The 15,161-nt window shown below is 45.2% G+C and overlaps 1 protein-coding gene across 3 annotated transcripts in view; it reads left to right on the top strand.

Moving 5' to 3' along the window:
- Positions 1-15,161, top strand: part of Pafah2 (platelet activating factor acetylhydrolase 2) — a 33,694-nt gene that overhangs the window by 6,422 nt on the left and 12,111 nt on the right. For 2 of the 3 annotated variants that reach the window (XM_013154108.3, XM_003471314.5), the window contains exons 2-8: positions 557-694; positions 1,513-1,666; positions 2,472-2,568; positions 7,757-7,825; positions 8,294-8,435; positions 9,701-9,814; positions 14,753-14,844. In XM_013154108.3, the coding sequence (XP_013009562.1) occupies positions 605-694; positions 1,513-1,666; positions 2,472-2,568; positions 7,757-7,825; positions 8,294-8,435; positions 9,701-9,814; positions 14,753-14,844 (758 nt within the window). In that variant the 5' untranslated portion in view covers positions 557-604. The remainder of the gene's footprint in view (positions 1-556; positions 695-1,512; positions 1,667-2,471; positions 2,569-7,756; positions 7,826-8,293; positions 8,436-9,700; positions 9,815-14,752; positions 14,845-15,161) is intronic. The other variant, XM_013154109.3, reaches the window with a different exon arrangement.

The raw sequence follows: 15,161 nt of genomic DNA, 5'->3' as shown, positions 1-15,161 counted from the left end.
CTGTGAATGGCACTCATCATAGTTAAGAACTCAGTGTCTAGATTTGCCTGACATGGGTTTGCCACACTAATGCAGGGCAATTTGAGGAGTTACCTAACCTCTGTGCTGTAGTTTTTGCCTCTATAAAACAGGTCTTAAGGCCAGCAGCTTCAGAGGGTTTTAGAGAGAATGAAATGAGACAATGGACCTAGTGTGGTACTAAGAAGTAAATGCCTGAATTTAGTGACTCTCAGTGGCTTGATGAGGCCAAGGTCCCTGTTGTCTCTACTGCTATTATGCTGGGCACATAGTAGGTAAACACTTGGAGGATTTTGAAGAAGATGGAAGTTCTTTTTCCTCGTCACTGTTTCCTTACCCTACCAGGAAAAAAACAATCATCCCCTAAACCCTGGAAAGTCATTGCAGCAAAATAGATGATCTGTGTGATACGGTGAGTGACTGGCAAGAGGAAGGTGTGATAGGGGCAGGAAGAAGTAGATAGGGTGGCACGTGACTCGTAAGGAACCAGAAGCTAAGAAGCAACCAGCAAGGGGCTGTTCTGTGTCTCATCCTCCAGCCGTCAAGCCCAGCATCGCCCCAGTCATTTGGTCCAACTGGTGATAAGATGGGGACCAGCCAGTCTGTGTGCTTTCCGCCTGTCTCCGGACCCCACCTTGTAGGCTGTGGGGATGTGATGGAGGGGCAGAGTCTCCAGGTAGGTGTCTCCCTCTCCACCCCTGCGTGTCCTCGTGGCCCTGCATGCACCGTGACTTCATGTTTGCAGGCCCGGTGTGCAGTGCCAGGTAGGGGAGGCTGGGTTACAGCTGTCTGGACATGGTTATTAGCCCTGGTCTGTCTTTCCTGGCCTATCTTCTTCTTCTTCTCTTTCTTCTTTCTTCTTCTTTGCAAATACCTTTTGACAGAGACAACGAGTGCTTTCTTCAGCTAGGAGGAAAGGGGCCCTAGCTTCAGAGACAGCGCCTCTCCCCTGTCTTGAGAGCAGACCTCTAATTATGGAAAGTCTTTTTTTGTTCGTTTTGTTTCATCTCACCCTGATGCACATGGATAAGAATAGCAGTGGCCACGCCTGTGTCATTGCCCTTGAGTCCTCTCCTGCCATCTTGCTTCTCTCTTGCTTCTTCTGGACCTTCCTTCCAGCAGTCTCGGCTGTATCCTGAGAGCCAGCCGGGAGGGGCAGAAAGGCACATCTCCAGCTCCCAGAGGTTTTCCCGACTTGGGCTCAGAGCCGGACTTAAATCTTTCAGTGTCCCAAGCACTCAGATATTTAGTGCCCCTCCATCTAAGGTGTGACTCAAAATAGCCATTTGAAATAACACAAGGCTTTCATGAGTGTTGAAAATAAAATTGTTTCTTTCTGGACTTCCTGAAAGTAAAGGCTGGGGACGATAATGAAACCTAAGTTTTCCTGTGTTGGTGGCCCTTCTGGCCAGTGCCACCGCGTGTGTCAGCTGAGAAGTCTTAATGGTGCTTGGATTTCTTTTTCTGAGCTGCTGCTCTCTTTTTTTCCTACAGGGAAGCTTCTTTCGACTCTTCTACCCCTGCCAAGAGGCAGGGGCGAACCTGGAGCAACCCCTGTGGATTCCCCGCTATGAGTACTGCACTGGCCTGGCTGATTTCCTGCAGTTTAATAAGCGCTGGGTGGGGTTGCTGTTCAACTTGGCTGTGGGTAAGGCTGGCCTGGCCCTAGGTGTTTTCTTTGTTGCCTGATTATGTCCCTAGAATAACTAAAGTGCCTTTTAGCTTGTAGAGTCTCCTTTTAGAGTACGTGGGATTCGACAAGTTACCCGAGCTGAATTCCTGCCTTTGCAGGGTTATGTGGGATGTATAGAAAGTCTCTAGTGCAGTGGCTGGGGCATTGAATGGGTCCCATAAGTGACAGCTATGAGTCCCTCTGCAGCAGCTGTTAGTTCCCACTCTGCCAGCTGTTGTGTAGATTAGCCATCCTTAGCTGTCAGGGAGCAGACAGCCTCCTGCTGCTCTCCCTCTAGTCCTCCCCTCTTCTGGGTGGGGTGTCATTGAATCATCTACTTCCTCCAAAAGGCCCAAATCCAAAACTCTCCCTACTGCCTTGGCATCTCAAGGATCTGCCCAGATTTGTGTAGGGTTGCCTTTTTTGTTTGCTTGGTTTCTTTGTTTTGGTCTCGTTGGACGTGGAATCCAGGGCCTTGTACATGAGCATGTGATCTACCACTGCTTCATGAACCTGTTTGGTTTATCTTCCTGTTTTTTTTTTTTTTTTTTTTGTGTGTGTGTGTGTGTGTGTGTGTGTGTGTGTGTGTGTGTGTGTTTTCACTCTTTGTAGGAGAAAGAAAGAGAAAAAGAGTAGATAATGATTGCCCTGGGGTGCTTAGGGACACTTTGGGGTTCTCCACAGGGGAGGGACACAAATGCCTGCTATGCCTGTGCTTGGTCTCCCCTTGAGATTCCAACTTCTGGGCATCCAGAAATTCTAAAGTCTGTGTCTCTGCCAGGATCTTGTCGCCTGCCTGTTAGCTGGAATGGCCCCTTTAAGACAAACGACTCTGGATACCCCTTGATCATCTTCTCCCATGGCCTAGGAGCTTTCAGGTAAGAATTTCAGAAACCCAGACTTTGACGTATTTTTAGTTACAGCTGTTGAGTCTTAAGTTATCCTTACAGGGCGTTTCCATGTGCCAGATGGTTTCGTCTACCATCTGCTTCATACCAAGCATCGTGTCCCTCTCTTGCCTCTCGCAAACCCCTTTCCCTGGTGGAGCCTCACTTCTCATTTCCAGCATTTATGTAAGTGGACACTTGTGCTGCCTTCCTGTGCTGCAGCCCAGCAGTTGTAGGAAGAGCTGAGCTTTATAATCACAGGATCATATATTCAACCTGTGTTGAGGGACGGTTCTGTGTGTCGCACTTGTATGGTGGGGAATATGACAGACTGGGCTCCCTGCATTCACAGAGCCAGCAGCCTGACGCCCAAACCTCAGCTCATGCACTATGTGGCCTGGAGCCGGGGTTTTTGGGGTCTGTGGAGCGAGCGGGCCACTCCCACAGGGTGGTCTGTGAGAACACGCATTTGGGAGGATTGACGCCTGTCATCCATCCCCACCGTTTCTTCATGTGGAGGGACAAGGTGATCTCTTTCACTAGACTTGGGAAACTTTGATTTATGTTTTAGGAATCTTCCTGTGAGTTCTGGTTTCCACACTATGGCATATCACATACTGTAGCTTAATAATTACAGTGCAACTGTCGTGGTCAAGCTTGTGAATGTTCATCCATCAATGTATCTGTCTAGTTTATGGTGTGGTGTGGGAGCATCTCAGAGACTTCACCACACCCAAACCATTGTCCACATGATAGCCAGGTCCATTTTAAAACCAAATGTGACCTTGTCTCTTAGCACCTTAAACAGTATCTGGCATGTAGTTAATGTTCAGTAAATGTTTGTCGAGGGAATGAATGGCTGTTCTTCCTTTAATTGAAACTTTTTACTAGCACCTTGAACTTAATTGCATTCTTTTCATGGTCTTACCTGGATGCAGGCCCAGATAAGAGTGTCTAGTTTCATTTCTTCCTATTTCCCCTCTCCTGCTCTGTGGATAAGCTGATCTTCTTTTACTTAATTTAGAGGACTGTGTTATTTCCTGTCTTGGGGTCTTTCTCTGTGCTGTACTTCATGGCTTTTTCCTTTGTCTGGAATATTTGCTGTCTTTCTTATCGCATTCTATACTCCCTTTCTACTTCTCTTGCCTAAATTCCAGTTACCTTTAAGATCTGAATTAGGGATACACACCCTGTCCCCTTTATTATATTAGGTTAAGTTTCCCAGTACAATTTTTGCTTTTTAGTACTTAACATGATTGTAATAAATTTGTTATTTACGTAATTATATTTGGGAGGGGCATCTGGGGATTGAACCCAGTCTTTGCACTGAGCTGCATCCCCTGCCTTTTTTGAATTATTTACCAACCCTTGTCTACCTCTAGCTTTTATGAGAGAGACTTCATCATGGTTTAGTCACTGTTGCTGGGCGATTCTGTGTTAAATACGACTTGTCCAGATCCTAACTGATATGGGCAGATTGGGTTCTTATGTTTCCTGCAGGTTCCCCACTTTCCTGGGGAAGGCAGTGAACCAGACTTCAAAAGCAAAGAACCCTGGCACAGTGGCACATGCCTGTTGTCCCAGCTGCTTGGGTGGCTGAGGTGGGAGGACCCTGAGTCCAAGGCCAGCCTGGGCGACATGCTGAGACTCTGGTTAGAGAAAAAGGAGAAGACAAGTTGAACTTTGCTTACAGGAACTGTGTTATTTCCTTTCTTCGGGTCTTTATCTGTGCTGTTCATCTCTTCTGTTCGCCCTGTCATCTCTTGCATAAATCCCAAACACATTAAAAGTCTTAATTTGAGTTTTATTTTCTTAGAAAAAAAGAGATGGGGCACTAAATTACCAAGTTGCCCAGACTAGGCTTGAAGTTGTGACCCTCCTGCCTTGGTCTCCCAGAGTGTTGGGATCACATGTATGCATCACCACATCCAGCTATGATTATTATTTAATGTCTATAAAGTCCATGAAGGCAGAGACCATGTCTGTCTTTTGTCATTCTTAGTGCCTGAAAAATGATAGTTTAAAAAAAATTAATCGTATGAATAGAAGTGCTGTGTTTTGCTGAGTTCTTACTCAGTGGATATCTGCTGAGCTTTGGGCCAGATGGGCCAGATTTCTCATGGGCATGAGAGGAAAGCGGGGCATCCGGAGATAAACTTTCCAGGAAGTTGCGTCCACTAGAGAAGCTGGCATGCAGACCTCTGTAACTGGCCTTCACTAGGAAGCAGAGAGCAGATTATGGAGAAAAGACTGAAAGGCAAGGAGGTCGTTTTCGGTGTTATTTCCTGATTCAGTGAGCTGGATACGTGCTCTATGCCAGGGCTGGACATCGAATAGTGAGTAAGAGAGTCCCTGCCTTCAGAAAAATTTTCAGCTGGCAAGGAAAAGAGACAAAGATGTTCCCTCCTACACCCAGGGGTATAGTTTAGAGCGAGTAAGCTCATGACTTTGGAGGTCATCTTTTTGGTCTAAGCATCTTTGTTGAAATTTCATACCTCAAGCCCAGAGTGAAGTAGTTATAAATACTCTTCACTAACCAGAGCATCCCAGCACTCTGGGAGGCTGAGGCAGGAGGATCACAAGTTAGAACCCAGCCTGGGCAATTTAGTGAGACCTGTCTCAAAAAATAAAATAAAATAAAATAAAATGGGCTGGGGATGTAGCTCAGTGCAAAGATGCTGAGTTCAATCCTTAGTACTGAAAAAAGAGAAGTAGGAGGGAAAAGGAAAAACCCCCAAAACAAATGACATTCCAAGAAAAGGGGCAGGGAGGGCAAGGGGCACTTTCTTTTAGTCGCATCTCTGGTTGATTTAGCTGTGAAGCCCTTCCCATGCCAGGGAGCTGTGGTTCTTTATCCCAGCAGGGAGTATGTGCATTTAGGTGCTGCCTGTTTGTAATGTGCCACTGCTTATGTGGTTCCCATGCTGCTGTCCCAGGCAGGGAAGCGCATTTTACAGCTGAGCAAATGTTTTGAATGACAGACTTTCCCACGGTTGTAGCATTCAGACTGGGAAGGAATCAGAAAGCCTGAAGTCCTGACCCCTTCCCTACTTCTCCCCCACCACCCCTGAGACACGGTCTCACTGTGCAGTGCAGGCTGGCCTTGAACTTGCTTACGTAGCCCAGGCTGGCCTCAAATTCACTGTGATCCTCCTGCTTTGCCTCCTGAGTGCTAGGATTGCAGGCGTGTGCACCATACCTGGCTTTTTTTTTTCTTTCTCTGAACCAGGGTCTCACCATGTCACCCAACCAGGATCCTCCCATCTCAGCCACCCAAGTAGCTGGGATAACAGACATGTGCCACTGTGCCAAGCTTTTTTGCTTTTAAAGTCTAGTTCACTGCTTTCCCTGGAACAGTGAGAAAAGCTGAAAGGAAACCTGACTTTCCTGTATCAGTTAGGATTCGGGCAAGTTGTATTTAACAGAAAATCCTCCAACTGTAGTGACTAAAACATAATAAGGTTTCTCTCTCAGATAAAAGCTAGCGGTAGACAAGGCTGGGTATTATAGTTCCATGAAGTAATCAGAGACTCAGACTTGCTTTTTAATCTCTTTCTGCTGTGTGCGTCTCCCTTCTCTAAAGTTATTTCATGAGCCAGGATGGCTGCTTCAGTTCTAGCCATTACATCTCCAGCTCAGTAGTAGGAAGGGAGTAAAGGAAATCTGGAAGTTCTTTTCTTTTTCTTTCTTTTGTTCGTTTTTCTTTTTCTTTTTTTTCTTTAAGGTAATGGGAACTGAACCCAGGGCTTTCATACTGAGTTACATCCCCAACACCACCATCCCCTGCTTTGTTTGAGACAGGGTTTGAATGAGTCGCCCGAATTGGGTTTGAGTTTGCAGTCTTGCCTCAGCCTCCCAGAGTGCTGGGATTACGGTTGCAGCTAGCTCCCGAAGATTTATTTAATACATCTTAACTCATTCGCTACAGATACTCTGTCCTTTATAGTAGTGTCTGGTTTCATGTGACTGTTGGACCCTTGAAATGTGACTGGTGCAAACTGAGATGTGCTGCAAGTGTAAAACATTACTACATTTCAGTGACTTCATGTGAATAAAAGAATACTGTATTTTGTTAATTAAAATTTTTTGATTACATGTTGAAACTGTAGATTAAATAGGTATAATAGATAAAATTAAAATATAATAAATGTGGTAGAGTGTTATAGTTTAAATAAAACATGATCAAAGTTAATATCTGATTCTTTTACTTTTTAAAATGTGTCTGCTAAGCTGGGTGTGGTGGCACACACCTGTAATCCCAGCCCTTGGGAGGCTGAGGCAGGGGATTGCCACAAGTTTGAGGCCAGTCTGTGCTACAGAGTGAGTTCAAGGACAGTTTGAACTATATAGTAAGACCTTGCCTCAAAAACAACAACAACAAAATTGAATTAAAAAATCTGCTAGAAATATTTAAATTACTTTTAAATTTAGTATTATATTTCTGTTGTATCATACTGGGCTATAGCTTAACCACATAGATTAACCTGGCTCACAAGGGAGGCTGGGAAGTAGAATACTTTGACAGTGTCATCAAAATCAGCTTCTGTTGCTGCTGCTGCTGCTGCTGCTGCTTCCTTCCTTCCTTTTTTGAAGCAAGGGTGTCACTATATAGTAGAGGCTGGCCTTGAACTCACTTACGTAGCCCAGGCTGGCCTCCAGTTCACGCCAATCCTCCTGTATCAGCCTCCACAAAGCTAGGATTACAGGCATGCATCACCATACCTGGCACGAAATTCATTATTGAAGAAGGAAAAAACAGGCATTTGTAGTGAGCACTCAATGGTATCTACCATATTCTTTTTTTTTTTTAATGGAAAGTTTGAAGATAGACAAAAAATCTGTATGCTAAATTATAAGTGATTTGCATAGTAAAGCAATAGCCAGTCTCTGTTCTCAAGGAGCATAATAACTTGTTTGGAAGACATACATTATATAGGCAATAAAAGTGCCGTTGAAGAGGTACATTTAGGGGCTGGGGCTGGGCTGTCTCAGTGGGATCAGGTGGGTTGACCTGCATGTGCTTGCTGGTGGAGGACATGGGCATGCTGGGAGAGGAGGCCTTTGCCGGGAGCTGCCCCACACAGACTCCGCCTGTCAGTCCTTTGAGATGGTTGGAATGGGGGTGAAAGTGGGGCTGTTCTTTTGATCCCTTTCTTTCTGTTCTTTTCTGAATCTCTAGGACATTGTATTCAGCCTTCTGCATGGAGCTGGCCTCCCGTGGCTTTGTGGTAGCTGTGCCAGAGCACAGGTGAGAGATGACAGCTGCACTGACCTGTCATGGAGTAGGTGCCTGCAGGGAGCTGGGAGACAGGCTAGTTCCCTATCAGTGTGTGATTTCTTTTACTTTTTCAAAAGATTTTGTTTTGTTTTACAGTTCTGGGGATCAAGCCCTGAGCGCACTAGGCAAGTGTTCAACCGCTGACTAGCCCACCAGCTCCAATGTATCATTTCTAATCCTCCCATCGAGACAAGGTGTTGTAGTTATTTTTAAAAGGAGAAAACCAGAGTTCAAAGATAGCTTGCAGAAACTGACACAGCTGAGTCAGTATTCGAAGTCTAGGTCTGTCTCCAAAATTCACGTTTTCTGTATTCTCCTTTGCCTCCCCTCACATTTCCTTCAGCCTGTCTCTCTTGGCTGGAAGGGAGGAGTTGGTAAAGGAGAGACGTAAGCTGATGAGTTTCTCATGCTTTCTGTCTGGCGGCATGTGTGTTTCAGGGACCAGTCAGCTGCTGCTACCTATTTCTGCAAGCAGGCCCCAGAAGAGAACCAGCCCACCAGTGAGTCACTGGAGGAGGAATGGATCCCCTATCGTCAGATTGAGGACGGGGAGAAGGAATTCCACGTTCGAAATCCCCAGGTAGACTTACGCCAATGCGGGAGGGAGAGTTAATAACCCTGTTTTTTTGTGTTATACCCAGTATATTATCAGCTTTCCATCAATGTAATGAGATACCTGCCCTAATTATAAAAGCAAAGGTTTACTTAGGTCATAGTTCTGAAGGTCCCAGTCCAAGGTCAGGTGGGCCCACTGCTTTGAGCCTCCGGGGGTGATAGAGAACAGTGCTGTGGTGGTGATGGTGGTGGTGGTGGGGGGGACTCACTTCGTGAACTCAAAGCAGAAGAGACTGGGGGTCCCATCATTCTTTGATGCCATGTCACCAGTGATCTGAGGGCCTCCTAATAGGTCCACCTCCTAAAGGATTTACCACTTCCCTAAGTGCCACCCTAGAGACCAAGCTTTTACTAGTGGACCTTTGGAGGCTGCTTATCCAAACCATACCAGTCAATAAGCAAATGTTTTAACCTCTCTTGAAATCTTTATCATGGTGGTTCTAAGCTCACTACATCAGTGGGAATAAATGGGATATTAACCACGTCTTTTATAATTTCCAGGATCAGAAAGCCAATTTAAGCTTGTTTATATGAGAAACAGAAGTAATTGGCTCACATCATTAGACTATAGGAAAAACAAGACCCCTGGAACCAGCTTCAAATGGTTAACACCTGCTCTCAGCACTGGCTCAGCTCTCTCTGTGCCATTGGGCTCACCTGTAAATTGACTTGCTTCCCACGGTTTGTGTCACAGTTCTTAACAGGTCTGAGCTTGCATGTGTTCAGCCTCATCATTGGAGGATAGGGCTGTACAGGGATCCTCCCCAGTCTCCCACACCTGCACCAAGCTAGAGTTTGAAAAGTTCTAGAGAGGGATTTCTAGCCTGGGGAGAAGTACCAAGATGAAAGTTCCCCCCAGAAATATCTCATTAGATTTGGCCCAGGGATGGTCCTCAGAAAGTGGGGTAGCAGGAGGAGGGAGTTGACTGGTAAGTGCTAGGCAGACAAAAGCAACAGATGTGTGCTATAAATGGGCAAGAACCCAGCACTGGGTTGCTAGTAACACTCTTGATTCCTTTTGTTTTTAAAATGGTTTCATGTACATCATCTCTTAGATCTTCCTGACCGAGTCTGAACAACAGGACTGATTCGATCATGCCATTAGGTGGTGTTCTCGTGAGCCACAAGAGCTGATTGCTGAGATATGCGCGGGCAGCTACCCCTACCCGTACGGTTCTTGCTAGACGGTTGTGGCATGTTCCGGCTCGCATCACCCTGTCTCTGTTGCAGGTACACCAGCGGGTGAAGGAGTGTGTTCACGTGCTGAGGGTTCTGCAGGAAGTCAATGCAGGGAAGACTATCCACAACATCTTGCCTGGGGGGTTGGATCTGATGACCTTGAAGGTATGGCAGCCACTAGTATGACTCAGCCCACATTACTTTCTTGGTTACAAGTAACAAACCCATCTCGCTAGATTAACCCCAAAGAGAACTTACTGGCCCACACAACTAGCAAGACCACAGGCAGATTTCAGGCCAGTGTCAGTGCATCCAGGGCTGCAGACATTGTGTGAAAGCCCTGGTATCCTTCCTTCCTTTATGGCTTAGTTTCTGTATGTGCATGTGGGCTTCTTTCTCATTAGACATTCTCCTTTAGGCAAGAAAAATAGTTGCCAGCAGCCCAGGCTTGTGTCTCAACTCATAGCTCCAGAATTAAAAAGCAGAGAGCTGGATGTGATGGTGCATACCTATAATTCCAGCACTCTGGGAGACTGAGGCAGGAGGATCATAAGTTTGACTCCACCCTGGGCAACCTGGTGACTTACTGAGACCTTGTCTTAAAAATTTTTAAAGGGGCTGGAGATATAGATCAGTGTGAAGGCCCTGAGTTCCATCCCCAGTATCACAAGATGATGGATGGATGGATGGACAGATAGATAAATTTGTTTCTGGGCTGTGACCTGGTATGGATCACATCCTCTTCATCATCCCCAAGCCAATCACTGTGCTAGAAGGAAAGGGTATTGTAATTGGCCTACGAGTATCCTCTTCCGGGTCATGGGAATCTGAGCTCTGGAATTGATGCCCCACCAGGGCCACGTGCATAGAAGAGAGTTGGTTCATTTTCCAGGGAAGTTATGGGGCAGTGACTGCCTACTGCAGGCTAATTCTTTCCCCTGGGGACATCCTGGCACCCTCGCAGGAGGATATGAAACCACCCTGGCTGTGGGGTTGGATGCCTATGAAGGTACAGTCTCCACTCCTACCCAATCTTTTTCCAATTTTTTTTTTGTCCTGGGGATCAAACTCATGACCTTGCACTTGTCAGGCAGGCACTTGTGCCACTGAGCTAAACCCCTGCCTCTTTTCCCAATTTTGAAAATAATTCAGACTGTATTCAGAGAACCAAAAAATCACACAAAAGAATAAAGAAAAAAAACCTTCTAAAATGTTTTTGATGTCTTTCTAGTTTTTTTTAGATTCATTAACATGTATCTATCCATCTTCTCAAACTATCTATTAGTGTGTCTAATTTCTGTGTGCATGTATGCATGTGTATGTTTTGTGTACATGCATTATGGAGGATTGAACCCAGGGCTGAGCTGCATCCCAGGCTGGGATAGAACTTGGTGGTTGTCTTAGCTACTTTTCTTATTGCTGAGACAGAATACCTGACACCCAAAATTAAAGGAGGAAAGATTTTTTTGTTATTATTTTAAAGTGAATAAAACAAAACAAATCAAAACTGATAAGACAGTAGGAAATCCATGATAGTTACTACGTTGCATGTTGTTATCCTCTAAAGAGTTGCTCAGACCACAGACTCTAGGCTTGCAAAGTCAATCAAGCGTTAGGTTGATACTTTACTTCAGTTGTTATAGTCTCAGCCTGTGCTCCCCTGAATCAGCTGTTGCTTTTGCGGGGTGGAGGGGTTCTTCTCTCCCAGCCCATGCATCTGCTGTCTCATGGGGGAGGTGGTTGCATAGTTTCCCTTCTGTCTCTCTCCAGGTGGCAGTGCCACCGCTGATACATCAGGGGGCTGTGTAGCGTCCTTCCTGTTTCTCCCCCAGGAGGAAAGATTTATTTTGGCTTACAGTTTGTAGAGGTTTCACTCCATAGCTGACTGGCTCCAAGGCATGGTAGCTTGGCAGAGGAGCACTGCAGAGGGAAAACAGCTGATGTGTGGCAGGGCAGGGAGAGGCAACAAAGCGGCAGCAGCAGTAAGCCTGCCTTTATATTTCTTCCAGGCTACCTGTGCCTTGGGCAGTGCCACTCACACCCAGCATGGGCACCCTTAATTCCAACATTACACAGTTAATACACCCTAGATCCAGCCACCTCCAAAAAGCCCCACCTGTGACCACAGCAGGCTTTGGAGAGAATCTAGTTACAAGCCGTAACAGTGATCCTCCAGTCTCAGCCTCCTGAGTAGCTGGGATTATAGGTGTACACTACCATACCCCAATTTTCATATATATATATGTGTGTGTGTATTTTTCAAGTCCATTTTATTCAAAGGTTAAAAAAAAAGAAAAAGAAGATTAAAAAAAACCATAACAAAATTTCAAAGCACATCAATCAGGGGCCAACAATGTTATATACGTTGCGTATTGTCATCCCCAAATCACTCAGAGCACAAGACATCTACCATATATATTTAAAACAATAATGTTATATAATTTTTTTTTTTTTGAGTCAGGGTCTCACTATGGAGTGCAGGTAACCTCAAACTCACTTATGTAGCCTAGGCTGGCCTCAAATTCACAATGATCCTCAGCCTCCCAAGGCTGATGCCTCAGCCTCCCAAGTGCTGGAATTACAGGTGTGTGCTACTATACCCAGTTCAATCATGTTGTCATTTAAAACAATTTTGTGGCCTCTTTTTTCCACTTAGCAAAATAGTATGAGATTCTTCTTGCATTAATGTTTTTCTATTGTATAAATTTTAATAGTCATGTAATATTCTTCTGCACAAGTAAGAACATACTATACTTTGATTAATCACCATGATCAGAGTCCCTTACACAAATTTATGAAGTCAACATTATTATCTCTGTATATTGAGAGAAACCAAGGGTCAAAGGCTAAGTATCTACCCAGAATTACAGCTAAGTAAGTGGTTGAATCAGACCTTAAACTGGGGCTTTTTAAATATCAAAAGCTGTGCCCTTTGCCTCCAAAGTCTCTTAGAAAATCTCTGTTACAGCCTCTAACTTCTAGACACATGCATCTACTTGGTAGGCCCTAGAGTGCTTTGCTAACTACTTAGTGTTATTAGACCCCCACAGAGAAGCAGCACTGAAGTGAGGGTCCACATTGCCTGGGAGCCTGAAGTAGGCCTCAGGAAATAGCAGGCTGCAGTCCAGGTGGGTTATTTAAAATGTACCCTTTTGAAGGAAATACAGAATTAAAAAGCTAAGTAAATTTTCACCTACCAGATTGAATAAAATCCAAAAACTAATTATTCCCTCTGTTGACAAGCTATAGGGAATTAAGTATTCTCTATATCGCCAGTGAAAGTACAAATTGTCCCATGGAAGGCAGTTTGGCAAGAGCTGTCAGTATTACAAAAGCAAGTATTCTTTGACCCAGCAGTTTCCAGTTCTAGAAACTTAACTTATAATACCTGCACAGCCCACATGCAACGTGATGTGTGTCTAAGGTTGTTCATTCCAGTGTTTATAATAGAAAGAGATTGATAATAGCCCGGATGTTCACCTGTAAGAGGACTGGCTAGTAGATTATGGAGAAGTATACATATTATTTGAGTAATGTGCATTGGTATAATACATACATAAGGCCCTTCATATTTCAGGGCCTTACTACAGTAGAAATTTCTCTGCTACATAGTGGTGACAAGGTGCTCCTCACTTAGGGATCCAAGGTCCTTTTATCTTAGGGCTCCACCCTCTTTCACTCATGAATTCAGATTTGCTGTGTATAAGCCAACAAAATGGGAAAGGGTACAAGAGAGATTTTGGGGACCAGATCTGGGCGTAGATATATTATCTTGGCTCATGTTCTCTTGGTTAGAACTCCATCACAAAGCCATATCTACGGGCTGGGAAACTGTCTGTGGTGATCAGCCAGGTATCCACCTAAAGTGAAGTCAAAGGGAGCTGTAAGAAAGGGTAAGGAAGTTGTACTTGTACTGAGACTGTTACACAAATACATTAGACAAAGAAACACTTATAAAAAGAGGGGAGCAAGTATACATTCATGTTTACTTTACATACATAAACAATCTCTGCCAGATCACGTAAGAAACACTGACCTGTTTTAGGAGAAGGAAGTGGCCACTGTGGAAATGAAGCTGAGAAGGTGGCAGGCTTGTCTATATACTTCTAATTTTGGAGGTATGTGAGTATTTTCACTAATTAAGAAAAGGAAGGAAGGAAGGAAGGAAAGAAAGAAAGGAAAGGAAAGAAAGAAAGAAAGAAAAAAAAAAAGATAGAAGAAGAGGGCATCTACCCAAACTCCCAATCTGAAGGAAACTGAGTGAAGAGGCGGATTTAGGCCCAAAGCCTCGGGTTAGAAACCGGGGAGAGCGAGGCTTCTGAGCAGAGACAGCCTCAGAGCCTGGAGAGATTTCCAAGGCCCTCAGCAGGTGGCTGCAGTGGCTTTTTATATAACCATGCCCTGAAGGCTTCTGAGGATAACCAGAAATAGGCACTTGCAGAGCAGTTAGAGCGAACAGACTTTCTCTGCTCCTGGGATTTGGATAAAAATCAGGGCAGATACCTAAGAAGAAGTTGGGCCTGAGTTCGTTTCTGCACAAGCAGTCCTTGCTCCAGAGCAAAGTGGAAGGATGGCAGGAGCGCCCCCTCCTCCCCGCAGCGTGGTCCTAGTCACGTACCCAGGACCAGTGTGTGAGGCAAGGAATCCAGAGCATGGAGATCGTCTCCTGTCTCAGCACACTCCTCCACTGTGTGGAGCCTGACGGTTTGTCTGTTCACTTATCCAGATATCTGAGTGTCTACCTTAGGCCAGGTGCTATTGGTTAGGTGGTCAGATCACCCCCACCCACCCAAAAAAGGTGCAAAACATGGTTCTCAGAATTCCTGATTACAGAAGGCTGTTTATGCCAAGGAAGGATTGACTATTCTCTAATAAGCAAAAGGTTCTTTTTCTCCTTGTTGTGCTGTGGATCAAACCCAGAGCCATAGGCATGCTGGGCACGTGCTGCGTGTCTGAGCCACGCCCCGGAGGTCTGAATAGTTCGGTTTTGCCTCCACTTGTGCCCACGCCTCATTCCCTACTAATTCTTCTTCTTGCCCCTGAGAGGTTCCCTAAAAAGCATTCCTGAGTTTCTGGTATGGCTGACCTCTCTGCCTTCCTCAGGGCAGCATCGACATGAGCCGCGTGGCTGTGATGGGACATTCATTTGGAGGGGCCACAGCTGTTCTGGCTTTGGCCAAGGAGCCCCAGTTTCGGTGAGTTTCGGGGTGATGCCGTTGCTCTTAGCACCACACACCATTCACTCATCCAGCAAGGGTTTATTACACAAGTGTTATGTCCTGTGCATGTGTAAGGGGCTGGGGAGTCAATGGTGAAGTCCGGAAAAGAGACCTAGCAGGACATGGTGGCACACGTCTGTAATCCTAGCTACTCAAGAGCCTGAGGCAGGAGGATCACAAGTTCAAGAATAGCATAGGCAATTTAGTGTGACCTTGTCTCAAATTAAAATTAAGAAGGGTTAAGGCTGTAGTTCAGTGCTTCTTAGGTATAATCTCCCTTTACCGGGAAAAGA

This window comes from Cavia porcellus, unplaced genomic scaffold (assembly GCF_034190915.1).
Source record: "Cavia porcellus strain 051 isolate PalLab524CR breed Dunkin Hartley unplaced genomic scaffold, mCavPor4.1 scaffold_25, whole genome shotgun sequence".
Lineage (NCBI taxonomy): Eukaryota > Metazoa > Chordata > Mammalia > Rodentia > Caviidae > Cavia > Cavia porcellus.
Note: the sequence above shows the minus strand (reverse complement) of the source record. Positions and strands in the feature narration are given on the sequence as shown.